Source organism: Salvelinus fontinalis, chromosome 19, assembly GCF_029448725.1.
Source record: "Salvelinus fontinalis isolate EN_2023a chromosome 19, ASM2944872v1, whole genome shotgun sequence".
In the NCBI taxonomy this organism is placed as follows: Eukaryota; Metazoa; Chordata; class Actinopteri; order Salmoniformes; family Salmonidae; genus Salvelinus; species Salvelinus fontinalis.
In genome coordinates this window covers 45,525,052-45,542,780 of record NC_074683.1, presented here as the reverse complement: position 1 = coordinate 45,542,780, position 17,729 = coordinate 45,525,052, and the positions used below count along the sequence as shown (strand labels likewise).

General features: G+C 45.4%; 2 protein-coding genes across 8 annotated transcripts in view; both read left to right on the top strand.

Moving 5' to 3' along the window:
* Positions 1-10,003, top strand: part of LOC129816820 (probable G-protein coupled receptor 156) — a 28,253-nt gene extending 18,250 nt beyond the window's left edge. For 3 of the 6 annotated variants that reach the window (XM_055871735.1, XM_055871734.1, XM_055871733.1), the window contains exons 3-10: positions 44-2,231; positions 4,806-4,933; positions 5,488-5,623; positions 5,731-5,841; positions 5,940-6,161; positions 6,294-6,530; positions 6,946-7,104; positions 7,595-10,003. In XM_055871735.1, the coding sequence (XP_055727710.1) occupies positions 4,806-4,933; positions 5,488-5,623; positions 5,731-5,841; positions 5,940-6,161; positions 6,294-6,530; positions 6,946-7,104; positions 7,595-9,076 (2,475 nt within the window). In that variant the 5' untranslated portion in view covers positions 44-2,231 and the 3' untranslated portion in view covers positions 9,077-10,003. Of the gene's footprint in view, positions 1-43; positions 2,232-2,717; positions 4,549-4,805; positions 4,934-5,487; positions 5,624-5,730; positions 5,842-5,939; positions 6,162-6,293; positions 6,531-6,945; positions 7,105-7,594 lie in introns of those variants that run through there. The other 3 variants (XM_055871732.1, XM_055871737.1, XM_055871736.1) reach the window with 3 other exon arrangements.
* Positions 10,004-12,482: 2,479 nt separating this feature from the next.
* The window catches only part of gsk3ba (glycogen synthase kinase 3 beta, genome duplicate a), a 39,967-nt gene continuing 34,720 nt past the window's right edge, over positions 12,483-17,729 (top strand). The window contains exon 1 of one of the 2 annotated variants that reach the window (XM_055871730.1): positions 12,483-13,339. In XM_055871730.1, the coding sequence (XP_055727705.1) occupies positions 13,252-13,339 (88 nt within the window). In that variant the 5' untranslated portion in view covers positions 12,483-13,251. The remainder of the gene's footprint in view (positions 13,340-17,729) is intronic. The other variant, XM_055871731.1, reaches the window with a different exon arrangement.

The following is a 17,729-nucleotide window of genomic DNA, read 5'->3' as shown; positions in this document are numbered from 1 at the left end:
GATTCATTCAGGAAAGTTGATTTCACTTTCTGTTTGTTCCCAGGCATGGCGTGAGCTAACAATCCACAGTCTGAAATGCAGTTAATATGCAGTATATGTGAGGAGGTGCTCAAGAAACCAGTCACAACCCCATGTGGGCACAACTTCTGCATGGATTGTATCAGAGAATACTGGAAAAACAATGTCCTGTGCCAGTGTCCACAGTGCAAGGAGAAATTCCCTAACATATCTGAGCTAAAAGTCAATACTCAATTATCTAAAATGGTTGATGAGTTCTGGAATCCATTTGTGGTAAATACCACAAGCCCCCAGGACCAATGCCTGGACCATCCTAGAGAGGTGTCCTATGATATCTGTGTTGGGAGGGAGATCAAGGCTGTGAATTCTTCTTTTGAGGCCTCTTACTGTGAGACTCCCCTGGAGCCCAATCAGAGAGTCGCAACCTTGAGGAGACAACAGCATGTAGAGAATCCTGAAGAACATATGTGTGAGAGGCATGGGGGATGTCTGGAGTTCAAGACCGACTACAATATCCACAACACTGTCGCTCTTGAAGTGGAAACCAGAAAGAATAATGTACAGTTAGGAAAGGCTGAAGTGCAGCAGATGATTCAGGGCAGACAGCAGAAAATGATTGAGATCAGAAATAGAATACAATCTAGCGGAATAAATGCAGAGCAAGAGGTAGAGAACAGTTGTCAGACCTTTAGAGCTTTAATGCGCTCCATTGAAAGAAGCCAGGCTGAACTCAATGACGTGATTTCAGAAAAGCAAAAGGAAACCAAAAGGCTGGCTGAAGGGCTCATTAAAGAGCTGGAGCAGGAAATCACTGACCTAAAACTCCTCCAGAGCTCACCATCCCTGTGCACCTCTCCACCCACCAAGGACTGGTCTGAGATCAGGGTTCAGAGTGTTGAGAATGTCGGCATGGTGAGGAAAGCTGTGAAGAGAGCTGGCTCTCAGTTTGAAGATGCACTGAAGAGTGAAATGAAGAGGTTGTGTGAGGCTGAGCTCAAGGTTATTCAGCAGTGGTCAGTGGATGTAACTCTGAACCCTGATACAGCTCATCCCAATCTCACTCTCTCTGAAGATGTGAAACAACTTAGACATCCCGGTAGACGACAGAACTACCCTGGCAATCCAGAGAGGTTCTTCTATATTGCCAGCGTCCTGGGAAAGGAGGGCTTCTCCTCAGGAAGATTCTACTACGAGGTGCAGGTGAAGGGAAATAGTCTCTGGAGTGTAGGAGTGGCCAGAGCGTCCATTAAAAGAACGATTCATGCAGCAAAGCCTGAGAATGGACTCTGGACTATCCAGCTGGGGAAAGGGAATGTCTACAGGGCCTGCACCACTGACCCTACCCCCCTCTCCCTGAGTGAGAAGCCCCAGAAGGTGGGGGTCTATGTGGACTATGAAGATGGTGAGGTCTCCTTTTACAATGCCCAGGCCAGATCTCATATCTACTCGTTTACCGATTGTTCCTTCACTGAGACACTTTACCCGTACTTCAACCTTGGGGTTTGTGGCATTGACAAAATGTCAGCACCGTTGATCATCTCTCATGTGAGCCAATCAGATTGAGATTTAACTCGTATCGATTACATTCTAAAGAAAACTGAACATTCCATGCATTGATTTATATTGAATATTTAGAGAGGTATATATTGTATCTTACCAGGAAATCTAGAATCACATTTGCTGGGCTTTATTGTTATGTCCTTTACGATTGTATGATGACATACTGAAAATGCAGCTCATTACTAATCCTGCCCCAATATGTCTCTGTATCTAATTTATGTGGAAATATTAAATTGAATCCTCTTTGCATTGAACTGATCTGAAATGTGCATACTTTTTTCAATGGTTTTGTTATTTGGCCTCAGTAAATCTTCTGGGCTACAGCACAATAAAAGCTTTGTGAACTCCTACATAATATGAACAGGAAGTGTGAATGTATTAGATACATGGCAACCATAATACATGGTTCAGCTGAGAGAGTCCTGTCATGTTACGGGTTAATTCAGCCATGTACTGTACCTTTAAGAGCAGCTGCATTTCAGCTTAGCAGTAAGGGACCGGGACAAGCCATGGTAATGTCACCTTCTAAAATGAGACTAAACTAGAGAACTTTGTGCTTTAGCATGACCAAATTCCCTCACAAATCTCTCTACACAGCCTAGTAGAGTACAAAATATTTCGTCTTTGACATTGCTGTTCTTCTGAATACAGAGGTGAGTGGAGGTTCTTTCATTTGTGCTGTGTTGTCTGTTGTGTTAGGTTGTTTATTCAAGTTTCAACACCTGTCCCTCCCAGCCCAGTTATAAATATAATCAAGGGGAAGAATACAGTTATATATATATATTTTAAAATTGTATTACATTACATTTAATGTGTATACAGTAGGCTGGATTTAGAGACAGATTGAATTTGACAGGTGAGGATGTCGTCACTGTCCCTTTTAATTTCTTTATCTGTTAGGCTGTATTAGACTTCTCAGCACATGTTAATAAATGCATATTTCTGAATGAAATATAAAATCATATGATTGGTACCATTGGTTACATGTATTGAGAAAGCTATTTGGGTGTGCTGTAACTGCACAGAGCGTGGTGGTCTACTGTAAGCTAGAAAAAAACATTCCAGTAAAAGAATTCCAAGGTCGAGAGCCAACTGATTCCATGAAGTCCCATGTGGTTTATTTTTGGATCTCTTCCCAGACATGGCTTCCGTCAGCAGCCTGCTGTCCGAGGAGCAGTTCCTGTGCCCCATCTGTCTAGATGTGTTCACCAGCCCAATCACCACCCCGTGTGGACACAACTTCTGCAAGGACTGCATACATGGCTACTGGCATATCACCAGCCCGTGCCAGTGTCCCATGTGTAAGCAGAAATTCAGCAGAAGACCTGAGCTCAAAGTCAATACTTTCATAGCTGAGATGGCTGATCAGTTCAGAAGGTCAGTTGAAATTAGGGCTACTGCTACTAGTACACAGGACCAAACCCAAGCAGCCCAACCTGGAGAAGTGCCCTGTGACGTCTGCACTGGGAGGAAAATCAAGGCCTTGAAGTCCTGCCTGGAGTGTTTGGCCTCTTACTGTGAGACTCACCTAGATCCTCACCATATACTGGCCACCTTCAAGAAACACAATCTGATTGAGCCTGTGATTAACATAGAGGACAGAGTGTGTAAGCGGCACCAGAAAATTCTGGAGCTGTTCTGTAGAAGTGACCAGACGTACATGTGTCAGGTTTGCACTGAGAAAAGACATAAGAAACACAATGTTGTCCCTTTGGAGGAAGAAAGCAGAGAGAGGAGGGCTCAGCTGGGGAATATGGAAGATGTAATGCAGCAGATGATTCAGGGTCGACTGCAGAAAGTGAAGGAGATCAAACACACAGTACAATCAGGCAAAATAAATGCAGAGAGAGAGATTAGGGAGAGCTTGCAGATCTTCACTGCTCTGGTGCGCTCCATTCAGAGAAGCCAGGCTGAGCTCATTGAGGTGATTGAAGAGAAGCAGAAAGCAGCAGAGAGGCGGGCTGAAGGGCTCATTAAAGAGCTGGAGCAGGAAATCACAGAGCTAAAGAGGAGAAGCACTGGGGTGAAGCAGCTCTCACTCACTGAGGACCACCTCCACCTCATCCATAGCTTCCCATCCCTGTGCACCCCACCACCTGCCAAGGACTGGTCCGAAATCAGAGTTCAAAGTGTTGTGTACGTAGGAACAGTGAGGAGAGCTGTGAGGAGAGCTGGATCCCAGTTTGAGGAGACACTGAAGAATGAAGTGAAAAGATTATGTGAAACAGAACTTACAAGAACTCAGCAGTGTGCTGTGGATGTGACGCTTGACCCTGATACAGCTCACCCTAAACTTATCCTCTCTGACAACGGTAAACAAGTGGCCCACGGCAATACAGCGCTGAATCTCCCTGACAACCCCGAGAGGTTTTACCCTGGTATCAGTGTCCTGGGGAGGGAGGGCTTCTCCTCAGGGAGGTTCTACTACGAGGTGCAGGTGAAGGGGAAGACAGAGTGGGACATAGGAGTGGGAAGAGAGTCTGTCAACAAGAAAGGAGGGAATACCCTAAACCCTGTACATGGCTACTGGACAGTAGGCCTGAGGAACAGGACTGAGTACTGGGCTCTGACGACCCCTCCTGTCCCCCTGCCACTGGTCGATAAGCCCCAGAGGGTGGGGGTGTACGTGGACTGGGAAGGGGGGCAGGTGTCCTTTTACGATGTGGATTCCAGATCTCATATCTACTCGTTCACCGGTTATATCTTCGCAGAGAGACTCTATGCATACTTCAACCCCCGAAAGAATAACGGTGGGGTCAACTCAGCGCCATTGGTGATCTCGCCTGTCAGTGACGTCACCTCCTCACCTTAACCTTTCACCTATCACCTCTTCTTAGAATAGGACACTGAGTGTTGTGTCAGCTTTATTTGTTAAAGAAGCTTGTGACAAAATATATTTTCTCTATCTCTTGTATTGTGTGGTTGATTTAATAAAGATATAATTAATATTAATAAAGGTTCATAAAAGTTGTCTGTTTTCTGTGCCTTGGGCTTGCAAATTTGTATGCAATATATTTATGAGGCGATACAAAAAAAAACACCAGGTTGAAGGTTTTTGGTATACTCCAATCATTCCAGAATGCAAATGATAGCAACTAAAACACATACAATACTCTTAACATGATCAACACATACACAAACACACAAACACAAAGTTACTGTATTTACTCAAGTGTTTCCCATTAGTGTAGATATTCTAATTGAAATGTGATTGACATCTACTGTAGATGGGAGTGGAGCTGCAGAGGCAGTCTCTCTCCCCAGTGCTCTGTGCAGTGGTCTGGACTATTCTCTCCTGTGGCATCCTGCTGGCGTTCTGCTTCCTGCTCTTTACCCTGCGCTTCAAGAACAACAGGTATACATATACCCACACTACAGTGCCTTCAGAGAAGTATTCAGAAAGTATTCTCCCTTGACTTTTTCCACATTTTGTTGCATTACAAAGTGTGATTATAATGGATTTAATTTGATTTAACAACTAAAACTTAAAAAAAAAAATATATATATATATATATATGTATTTAAATAAAAATACGTTTTTGCTCAAAACTTTGAGGGCAAAATAAAATCACCTGAGGGCCGAATTTGGCTTTGTGCTGCCTATTGGGAACCCTGCTGTACAGGCTTCCTTCTTTTCACTCTGTCATTCAGCTTCATGTTTAATTAATTATTATTAGATTTTTTTTTAAGAATTCCACTTTGACAGTATGGGATATTGTGTGTAGATTAGTGACCCAAAAAAATCGGAATTTAATACATTTTAAATTCAGGCTGTAACACAACAAAATGTGGAAAAAGTCAATACTTTGAATACTTTCTGAATGTACTATAAAAGCATATATAAATGCTCAAATCGATACACAGATGTAAACATTCTAACTTTTGTGTTTGTTCCTCTCTCTGTCTCAGGATAGTGAAGATGTCTAGTCCTAACCTTAATGTGCTGACTCTGTGTGGGAGTGTCCTCACCTACAGCAGTGGATTCCTATTCGCTTTTGAGGAACGCACCCACCTACAAGGGGGAGGAGTGAGAGCTATACTACAGGTAAGAACACACACACACACACACACACACACACACACACATTGCTCTAATGGTGCCGTGCTGTGTGATATTATGGGATGTCCTGATGTTATTGTGGTGTATCCTAGGCCAGGATCTGGATGTTTTGTATCGGCAGCACTCTGGTATTTGGGCCCATCCTGGGGAAAACATGGCGGCTGTACAGAGTGTTCACCCAACGCGTGCCTGACAAGAGAGTGGTAAGCAGGCTGCTGCTCTCACTGTCTCTCTGGTTCAAGTGTGTAGTAGAGTGGGTGTGTTGCACGGTGTATTACTGAACTCTATGTGCGTGTTTCAGATCATCAGAGACATCCAGTTGATGGGCTTGGTAGCTCTGTTGATTCTGCTGGACCTGCTGGTTCTGACTGCTTGGAGTCTAACCGACCCGGTCAAATGTGCACTGTCCATTGGGGCTATGGTCAAGGTGGTGGAGAGGGAATTGTCCTACTCTCTGTCTCAGCTGGACTCCTGTTCCTCTCTCTATTCAGACCTGTGGTTTATCCTCCTCGCTGTGATGAAGGTAAAGCATACAACTGGAAGAAAGGCTCAGATAAACATGAGAGCACATTATAGCTGTTTCCTCTGAGTTTGTGTTGGTTTGTCATAGTAAACATGTCATGAACGTTATGTGGTTATGTTGCGTTCTCTCCAGGGTGGCCTGCTCCTGTATGGGACCTACCTGGCCGGTCTGACCAGCAACGTCAGCCTCCCTCCGGTCAACCAGTCCCCCACCATCATGACCGCGGTCAGCCTGGTCACCCTGTCCACGGCGGTTGCAGTCCCAGTGTCACGGTTCCTGCAGGCCTGGCCTAACGTGGTCTATAGCGTGGTAGCTGGAGCCATCTTCATCTGTACCCTCGCCACCAACTGTATGCTGTTTGTACCTCAGGTGAGAGAGACAGTTACCACACATCACAAAAAGATGGACAGAGCAGAAACCCCTGTCATTTATGACAGGCCCAATTCGAGTGTCTACATGAGTGTTTCCCATACCTCACCGTAGTGTGTGTGTTAACAATGCTGTGTGACTCAAACAAACACACACATTGATCCATGAGTCCACACGCTACAGCCTCCGCCAACAAGTTAATGACTCCCCATAAGTAACTGGTGGTGAGCTGATGTTATGATACAGGAATGCATCCTGGACGGAAAGAAAGGAAGTACAATGAGCAACACACACACCTGGAGATTCAATGGTATGCTCAAAGACTGGCACATTTGTCTGACAGTTATCTGACTATCCATCACAATCCCCCTCTTCCTCTCCCCTCTTTCCACCCCTCTTGGTCCCCTCTTCCCAGTTAACCCAGTGGCGTCGGTTTGAGGAGGAGCACAACAACCTTAGCCAGATGGCGAAGTACTTTAGCAGCCCCAGTAAGAGTGTCCACTCTGTCTACAGCCAGGATGAAGTCTACTATCTACTGGGGGAGAACAACTCTATGAAGAGGCTCCTCAATGAGGTAGTCAGTGTGTAGGCTATGTATTATTTTAACCCTCACTCGCCCCCTAACGGTTATAAAAGGTAGTGAAATACTCTCCTTACTGACTAAAATGGTCCCTACATGGTCCTGTATTCAGAATAATCTCTGTGACCCCTCAACACTATAGTATATACCTAAACTTGTTTACTTTGTATTCTGAATACCCTTCTACTCATCACTAACTTCACCTGTAACCTTTAACCCGACACCAATCTTTAGGTTAACCTTTACATTTACATTTAAGTCATTTAGCAGACGCTCTTATCCAGAGCGACTTACAAATTGGAAAGTTCATACATATTCATCCTGGTCCCCCCGTGGGAATTGAACCCTGGTCCCCCCGTGGGAATTGAACCCACAACCCTGGCGTTGCAAGCGCCATGCTCTACCAACTGAGCCACACTGACTTTTGTTGTTGATGTTTTTTGTTTTGAGGGGGATTTAAAAGTTTGTTGTTGTCATTTGGCAGAAGAATGCTGTAATTGACAGTCTGCAGGAGCAGGTGAACAACGCCAAAGACAAGCTATTGCGCCTCATGTCCAATACCCACCCTCACGAGGACCAGGAAATGGACTCTTCCACCACCAACCTCCACTCCTCCTCCACCCAGACCACAGTGGTGCCGTCCGACTGCTCTCCAACTTCCCTGCCACAGAGGGACGTAGCAGAACCTACCCCCTCTTCTCATCCTTTCTCTCCATCTGCTCAGTCTGCTCCTCCCACTACTTCTGCTCTCTGTACACCTCCTTCTGAATCGACCTCTGCTCCTCTCTCTTCTCCTCCCCCTCCTGCCCTCTCTTTTCCCCCAGGGGATTGTGTGAGTGTTAAACCGTGCAGTGTAGAGTTTGGCTCATACATCCAGGGTGCAGGGATGGAGACAGAGGCAGGGGGGTGTAAGGTTGAGGGGACTGTGTCCCAGCAGCAGTGTGGAGCGGAAAGGTCTCACCTCCCATTCTCCCCTCAGCCCTCTGTTTCTTCCAAGATAGGAGTCAGAACACCAGGGGAGATGGGAGGGACACAAACCACACCCTCCTGTCAGTCAAACTATGTCACTTCCTCATCCACTCTCCCCCCGGTGGGTTTGGCCCCTGCTCAGTCGGAACCGTCAGGTTGCCATGGCGATACCACATCACCATGGATGGCAGGTGTCAGGCAGGCAGGGTTTGTGAGCAGTGAGCAGCTGCAGGAGATACTCCAGGAACTGAGCGTGGACGCTGTCATGGAAACGGCCCTCCGCTCACCAAATCACAGCAGGGGGTTCAGGAGACCCTCTCAACCCTCCTCGACCAATCCCTCTGTTCTCTCTCCTCTCTCCCTCTGCACTCCTCATTCCCCCAATCCCCCTCTCCTTTTCCGCTACCCTAGTATCTCCCCCTACGTAATGAGGAAACGCAGACCTCCATTCCATTCCCCAAGATGGGGGCCTCCACCCTGTTACTACCCAGGCTCCGAGCCTCCTGGTTGGGGAAGGAGGAGCGACACGGGGCTCTCACAACCAGACAAGCACCTCTCAAAAACACAACCTCTGCTCAATCCTGCCGCCACAGAGACTAATCATCTCCACCTCGACGACAGTGATGGAGAAGAAGGGCTAGAGGCGTGGCACAGGGTAACAAACAGGTGCGGGAGGCGCAGCTCAAGGCGGGAGCACCGGCCACCACCCCTTCGAAAATGCCCTCCAGATGGTGACGGGGTTGGTGAGGGAGGGCCAGACAGAGACCGTGGCAGGGACTCGTATGGTTACTGGGACTCAGACTCCAGCAGCTTGGCTGACTACTCCTACTACCATCGTCCCTACTGCGACGCCTGCTTGCAACACGGCTCCTACCCCTCCAGCGACAGCTCCTCCTCAGACTCCTCGGACAGTGAGTATGGCGGCTTCACCAGCCTCTGCCGCTCCACACATCCGGTGGTCAACTTCAAGGAGGACCTCAAACCGACCTTCGTATGAGCCTGTCTGGAACCTAGACTGAACCGGTGCTGCGGGAGAATCATTCAAGTGAAACTGTGTTGTAATTTACTTTCAATGGCCAGTTCACGGCTGAACAATTGAGTTTACACACTGTTGTAACACTATTTAGAAGTGGTAAATTGAGCAGGAACTAATGCTAGAAAAGCTTGCCTTGTACCCATCCAAGATGGCTAATTTGAAGGAAAAACATCTGATTTTGAATTCAACAATGAATCTTCCTTATCTATGTGTGGAGTACGAGTACCCTAGCAACACATTACCTCACAGCAATCACATTACAGGCTTTTTAATTGGTTGCAAGTGCTTTAGAAATGGGACCAAGATGCAGTGTGTTGTTCAATGGGTCGAGTTTGTTGTATGATGATTGGGATCTGATTTTAATTTATTGACTTTGTCATTAACTTATTGCACTGACTGCCATTGTCTCTAGGTCATGTTAAAGAAAATGTATATTTGTAGCTAAATAAGATACAATATTTAGATCATATAGATTGTTGCATGTTACAAAAAAACACTGGATTTTATTGATCTGTTACCATCTCTTTTAATCCCCCCTACTTTGAATAGAGCCCACCAGGGATGGAGTGCAGGGTCACCATTGTAAAGAATACTATTATATCAATTTTGTCTGAGTTTTTATGATCTTTATGCTTTTGTTTACCTTTTTATACATCAAAATCCCTCAATGCACTACGTTGGTAATGTTATTGATTTGAGTGTTATGTGTGTGTGAGTGCGTGCGTGCATGTGTGTGGCGTGCATGTGTGTGTGCACAATGTACTGAAATCATTGCATTTTAATTGGAAGCTCTGCCTCCAATTCTATCAATTGTAATTCTCTGTGAGCTGATTGATTATTAAATTACCTGTTGGCATTTGTCCTCCGGTCCCCTCTGGTCCCAATTCACCCAGTCTGCCTGTAGATTACTTCTGTCTCCCTCTTCTGGCTCTCAATGCTTCTCATAAGAGGATGCAACTCTATTCATTTTCAGAATGAATGAGTTTAGGTAATTAGATTTTTTTCTCTGGTGTTAATGATACAGTATGTACCGAAGACGTAGGGAGTCAGGAAGCAGGTGCAGTCGGTGAGTTTAATAGGAACGAACATAGAGTGAATACAAAAACAGGAGTAGCGTCTGAACATGAAAACAAACAATACTGCCTGATGGGTGATACAACGGGGGAGCGGGAGTAAACGTGACACAGTAACTGCATAGTATAAAAGCTGATGACCTTATAGACTTTTGTAAGCGCTCTAAACTCATAAATCCAATGCTAAACAGTGAAAATGCCACCATAAGACTGTTCGCTGTTGGATTATTTGGCACTGAACTAGCTCATAAGACCATTAAGAATGAATAAATAACATTCTTTATGTTGCATTATTCCCTTATAGCACAAACCTGAGATAGACAAAAGAAGAGCAAAAGATTTAGAGCGGTAGTGCTTTTTTCTCTCGCATTCAATCATCTCTCTCCTTTCATTCCTTAAGGCTCTTTCATCCCAGTTTGTCTTTAATACACTGATTTGTGTGTGTGTGTGTGCGCGCTCCCACGCCCCGGGAAGTGTTTGCTTAAAGAGAAAGCAGCATCTCCCATTATTTCTGTACTACTGCCTCTGTTTCTGATGCTGGTCTTCTTTTTCCTGCATCATCACTGCTGAAAGACCACACCGGGAAAAAAACTCCCTTTGATACAGCATCCTCAGATGAACATAAAATACATAAAAGAGTACACATAAACAGCACATAAGCTCCTTTAACTTCTTAGACAGCAGATGACTTGAGTAGGGTTCTCCTGTGGAGCAACCATCAAGGATGACTCATTTCTATCCTTCAAGATGGTTTTATGTTCAAGATCACATATTGTGTATAATAGTGTACCAATCACGGTGACCTGGACTCTACAGCCTTAATGAGGATAAGCATAATGTGTGTGTGTGTGGCTTCACATACTGTAGGCCTACTAATGTAATGACATTGTAATGACATAATAATAGCCAATGATCCCTTACCCTCCGACTACACACACACACACACACACACACACACACACACACACACACACACACACACACACACACACACACACACACACACACACACACACACACACACACACACACACACAATGACAAACATTGTGTGTGGAAATCAATACCCACAGCTGGAAAATCTGCACACCCAGTCAGAGAGAGATGCAGAAAGGGTAGGAGATACAGTGTGTGTGTGTGTGTGTGTGTGTGTGTGTGTGTGTGTGTGTGTGTGTGTGTGTGTGTGTGTGTGTGTGTGTGTGTGTGTGTGTGTGTGTGTGTGTGTGTGTGTTTCTGCAGGTGGCCCAGTCAGACCCAGAGCAGGTCTAATTGCTGTGTGTGAGTGTTGTCTTTTATTGGCATAATTACTGCTGTTTAATCTTTCCTCTGGCTGGCACACACACGCGCTCGCACACACACACACACATATTAGAGAAATGTTTTAGTATCAACTGAGAGTAAAATGGAACCACTCTCCTTTGACTGTCATGGGTTGTGTTAAAAAGTATCAGTTGTCGCCTGCCTCATGCTATTGGGTAGATTGCAAGAGTTGACATAGCAACAGTGAGGGAGATCTTTTACGTTGGCCCAACCCGTCACGACATCGTGACAAAACGGGGAGGAAGGAGCGCCCTCTCAAATCCAACAGTAATCGGCACCTGCTCGGTCATTTTGTCAACAATGCAGCATGGTGGTTCCTCAAGAAACATATAACATATGTTTTCCATCAAATAATGTTCACATTTTCTATCTAGTTTTCATTGGGAAGGAAGATAAAGCGCTTTTATCGAAAGCATTAACTTTTGCATGGGAAAACACAAAATCCTACTCATTACTTTGCTTGTGCTTCAGCACTTCTGTTTTGACCCGACTTCCCTGTTCGCTCACGCCCGGGAGGCTGCCTGGTTTCAAATCAAATGCAATCAACTTTTAACGGTGCACGCGTCCTCGGGCGTCTGGGTGAGATTAATTGAATCCCCGCGTTGCAAAATGCTACCGGTGCACGGTCGGTAGCAGCTGTTTAGCCATTGGTGCAAGTAGTGTGTCCCTCAGTTGGATTGGCTGAGACTGCTATCAATCCCTCTGACTACCCCGCCCATTTTCCCAGTGCCCATAACGCACGGACACGAGTCTCTGAACACAAGGGGCGGTGTCAGGAACATTATGCCATGTGTTTTACAAGAACAGCGTCCTTATTGGTCTACAGTACGGGCTATCTGCCCATCGCCAAGGGATACGTTTCGGATTGGCTGAATCGGCTACCTCAGATTCACCCTTGCGCGTGCACAATTCTCAGATTCTCTACAGTGGTTTATTTGCGTAACCCTGTCGCCACGCGCATCTACACATAAACCAAGGCTCACAATTTACGCAAATAGCGTTACAAAGGTCCGTAGTGACAAAGACAGCGAGCTGAGGAGGAAGGAATAAAGAAGAATTTCAGGCTTGGACTGCCACTTCCCGAAGAACGAAACGCACAGGGTTTCCTCAATACCCGATACTAGAAGAACCGTATTTGGACGTCGCCGTGTATGTAGTTGGGACAAATTTGAAGGGCCGTAGAAATCGTTCACATATTGATTGGGCAACTGGCAGATTTTTCCGTTTGAATTGTCCGTAGGGTAGGAGAGCGAGCAGCCATGGCGGTCGGGTCATTGAGTCTTCACATCGGAATATAAAGAGGAACTGCATGGCCCTGCATCTATAGGAATATACAGCAACCATTCCCCATGTCTGATCGTCTCACTTTTGTCGTTTTGTGTTCAACTGTGACCACGTAAGAGAAATCAAACCAGCAGTGCAGTGGGTTTATTGCGGAGGCCAGCTTCATGATTATTTTAGTTGGAAGACGTCTCTCCAAGGCCTAGCAACTGAAGGAAAACGAGGGCTCAAAGGGAAATAGGATGCTTTGAATTACTGTTAGTGGACGAAAAAGGGTGATTGATAGACTAAATAACGGCTGTCAAGGCTCGTGGACAGAGGAGTTGATTTAAATATCATATTGTGAATAATCAAACATTCAGATTAAGGAACTGTTATTCTTTGGCTGCAAAGGTTTAGAAAGATAAACCTACCAAGACATCTACACTCACGTAGTCTACAGTATTTGATTCGGGGATTGCCATGTCTGGTCGGCCCAGAACCACCTCCTTCGCAGAGAGCTGCAAACCAGTGCCGCAGCCCTCGGCTTTTGGCTCTATGAAAGTCAGCAGTAAGTCTACCATTTTTAATCATCTAACTAACTTGCCAGCCTTTTAAATAAAACCAATTTTAAACTAACCTAGCATTCTCATTGTTAAGCACATTGACTCGATGCTAGGTCTGAAAGGACAGGCAGGCTTTTCCTTCTGTGTCCTTGCTGAGATTCTCAGGCATAGAGTGACACCCTGGTTTCTGTGGGGAGGGACCACTGTGACGTGGGGGAGAGGGGCAGGGCTGGCAGCCACCCAAACCAGCATCGTGGCAAGTGGGTCAATCTGATTTGCTTCATCATTTGCAGATTTTTCAAAGTGTCTAGTCCATCAGATCACCAGATTTATGCTAACCGATTACTGATCTCTCCAGATCGACCCAGCGCCAGGATAAAGTCACTAAGGGGGCAGTTGAAATTGCAAATGTGTTTCTAGGATTTGAAGATATTTGGTGCTTAGCCCAAAGCCGGTAGGGGGGTCCGGGGGCAATCTCCCCCATCAAAAAATTAAAAAGGGAATTTCATCAGTAAAATGCATGAATGTGGTGCACTTTGAGATTATTATTGGGAAGAGAAATTACAACAATGAGAGATTTGATATTTTTCAGGTAACTTGCACCTTCCCACCTGCCACAGCAGACACTGCCAGTACTCAGATATAATAGCTACTGTGGGTCTCTCTTCTCTGGAACACATACATATACAGTGTATTGCCAAAAACCACTCAACAACTTCAGACAGACTCTGACCTGTCCCTCTGAGCCAAACTGATTAAATAATCCCACCGTACCCAAACACCCTCTCTCTCACACACACTGTGCAGTAATTAGAATCCATAAAGCAGATTTAAGTTATGGTCTACTGTGTGCTCACCCCTCCTCTGCCTCTCTCCATCACTTTCTCTGTGTTGTCTGTTGCTGTCTCTTGTCTACCCTCCTCTCTCGTCTTGACCTTGTAAAAGTAAACAATTGTTTTAATAGTAATTTCACCTGCCTTTTCACCTCACCTTAATTCTTTGTAATCCATGTTTTATGTTTTCACTGTCTGTATTTCACCTGTTATAAATTGTATAAATAAATACAACTAATTTAGAATATATAGAGCAGCTTGAAGTGATAGTCTACTATGTGTTCTGTTCACTCTCCATCTGCCCCCTTCTTTTTCTGTGTCTTGTCTGTTGCTGTTTCAGGTTCTTGTTTGCTACTGTCTCCTTTGTCTATCCTCTTTTGTTTGTTATGGCCTGTTCTGTTCTTCTGGTGTCCCTCCATCATATTCTATTCATCTTTTGCGGTCTCTGTCTTGTCTGGTGTCTCTCCATCTACTCTTCTGTCTCTGTCTTTATGTCTTTTTAATTTTGCAAACCTAAACGTTCAAGGGGATACTGGGGTAGCTTAACTTGTTTTGGGCCGGTGTCTGGGTCACCTAAATCATCCTCAACCCTACCAGTTGCCCCTGGGTGATTATAAAAAAATAAAAATAAAAATTCACCTTTATTTAACCAGGTAGGCCAGTTGAGAACAAGTTCTCATTTACAACTGCGACCTGGCCAAGATAAAGCAAAGCAGTGCGACACAAACAACAACACAGAGTTACACATATAGAAAAAGTCCATACACAGTGTGTGCAAATGACGTGAGGATGTAAGGCAATAAATAGGCTATAGTAGCCAAGTAATTACAATTTAGGAAATGAACACTGGAGTGATAGATGTGCAGATGATGATGTGCAAGCAAAAGTACTGGTGTGTAAAAGAGCAAAAAAGTAAATAAAAATAATATGGGGATGAGGTAGGTAGATTGGATAGGCTATTTACAGATTGGCTGTGTACAGCTGCAGCGATCGGTAAGCTGGTCAGATAACTGATGCTTAAAGTTAGTGAGGGAGATATAAGTCTCCAACTTGAGCGATTTTTGCAGTTAGTTCCAGTCATTGGCAGCAGAGAACTGGAAGGAAAAGCGGTCAAAGCAGGTGTTGGCTTTGGGGATGACCAGTGAGATATACCTGCTGGAGTGTGTGCTACAGGTGGGTATTGCTATGGTGACCAGTGAGCTAAGGCGGAGCTTTACCTAGCAAAGACTTATCGATGACCTGGAGCCAGTGGGTCTGGCGACTAATATGTAGCAAGAGCCAGCCGACGAGAGCATACAGGTCGCAGTGGTGGGTGGTTATGGGGCTTTGGTGACAAAACGGATGGCACTGTGATAGACTGCATCCAGTTTGCTGAGTAGAGTGTTGGAGGCTATTTTGTAAATGACATTGTCGAGGATCGGTAGGATAGTCAGTTTTACGAGGGTATGTTTGGCAGCGTGAGTGAAGGAGGCTTTGTTGCAAAATAGGAAGCCGATTCTAGATTTAATTTTGGTTTGGAGATGTTTAATGTGAGTCTGGAAGGAGAGTTTACAGTCTAGCCAGACACCTAGGTATTTGTAGTTGTCCACATATTCTAAGTCAGAACCGTCCAGAGTAGTGATGCTAGTCGGGTGGGCAGGTGCGGGCAGCGATCGGTTGAAAAGCATGCATTTAGTTTTACTAGCGTTTAAGAGCAGTTGGAGGCCATGGAAGGAGTGTTGTATGGCATTGAAGCTCGTTTGGAGGTTTGTTAACACAGTGTCCAAAGAAGGGCCAGATGTATACAGAATGGTGTCGTCTGCATAGAGGTGGCTCAGGGAATCACCCGCAGCAAGAGCTACATCATTGATATATACAGAGGAAAGAGTCGGCCCGAGAATTGAACCCTGTGGTACCCCCATAGAGACTGCCAGAGGTCCGGACAACAGGCCCTCCGATTTGACACACTGAACTCTATCTGAGAAGTAGTTAGTGAACCAGGCGAGGCAGTCATTAGAGAAACCAAGGCGGTTGAGACTGCCGATAAGAATATGGTGATTGACAGAGTCGAAGGCCTTGGCCAGGTCGATGAAGGCGGCTGCACAGTACTGTCTTTTATCGATGGTGGTTATGATATCGTTTAGTACCTTGAGCGTGGCTGAGGTGCACCCGTGACCAGCTCTGAAACCGGATTGCACAACAGAGAAGGTACGGTGGGATTTGAAACGGTCAGTGATCTGTTTGTTAACTTGGCTTTCGAAGACTTTAGAAAGTTAGGGCAGGATAGTTTTAGGTCTGTAACAGTTTGGGTCTAGAGCATCACCCCCTTTGAAGAGGGGGATGACCGCTGCAGCTTTTCAATCTTTAGGGATCTCGGACGATACGAAAGAGAGGTTGAACAGACTAGTAATAGGGGTTGCAACAATGGAGGCGGTTCATTTTGGAAAGAGAGGGTCCAGATTGTCTAGCCCAGCTGATTTGTACGGGTCCAGGTTTTGCAGCTCTTTCAGAACATCTGCTATCTGGATTTGGATGAAGGAGAAGCTGGGGAGGCTTGGGCAAGTACTGGCAGGGGGTAAGGAGCTGTTGGCCGGGGTTTGGGGTAGCCAGGAGGAAAGCATGGCCAGCCGTAGAGAAATGCTTATTGAAATTCTTGATTATCGTGGATTTATCGGTGGTGACCGTGTTTCCTAGCCTCAGTGCAGTGGGCAGCTGGGAGGAGGTGCTCTTATTCTCTATGGACTTTAGTGCCTCTCAACTTTTTGGAGTTAGAGCTACAGGATGCACATTTCTGTTTGACAAAGCTAGCCTTTGCTTTCCTAACTGACTGCGTGTATTGGTTCCTGACTTCCCTGAAAAGTTGAATATCGCGGGGACTATTCGATGCTAGTGCAGTCCGCCACAGGATGTTTTTGTGCTGGTCGAGGGCAGTCATGTCTGGAGTGAACCAAGGGCTATATCTGTTCTTCGTTCTACATTTTTTGAAAGAAGCATGCTTATTTAAGATGGTGAGGAAAGCACTTTTAAAGAACGACAAGGCATCCTTTACTGACGGGATGAGGTCAATATCCTTCCAGGATACCCGGGCCAGGTCGATTAGAAAGGCCTGCTCGCAGAAGTGTTTTAGAGAGCGTTAGACAGTGATGAGGAATGTTTGTTTAACCACGGACCCATAGCGGATGCAGGCAATGAGGCCATTTTCAACTCTTAATGATCAGCTATGAAAAGCCAACTGAAAATTATTCATGATTATTATTTGACCATGCTTGTCACTTATGAACATTTTTGAACATCTTGGCATAGTTCTGTTATAATCTCCACCCGGCACAGCCAGAAGAGGACTGGCCACCCCTCATAGCCTGGTTCCTCTCTAGGTTTCTTCCTAGGTTTTGGCCTTTCTAGGGAGTTTTTCCTAGCCACCGTGCTTCTACACCTGCATTCTAGCTGTTTGGGGTTTTAGGCTGGGTTTCTGTACAGCACTTCGAGATATTATCTGATGTACGAAGGGCTATATAAAATAAAATTGATTGATTGAATGAGGCAGTGATCGCTGAGATCCTGATTGAAACCAGCAGAGGTGTAT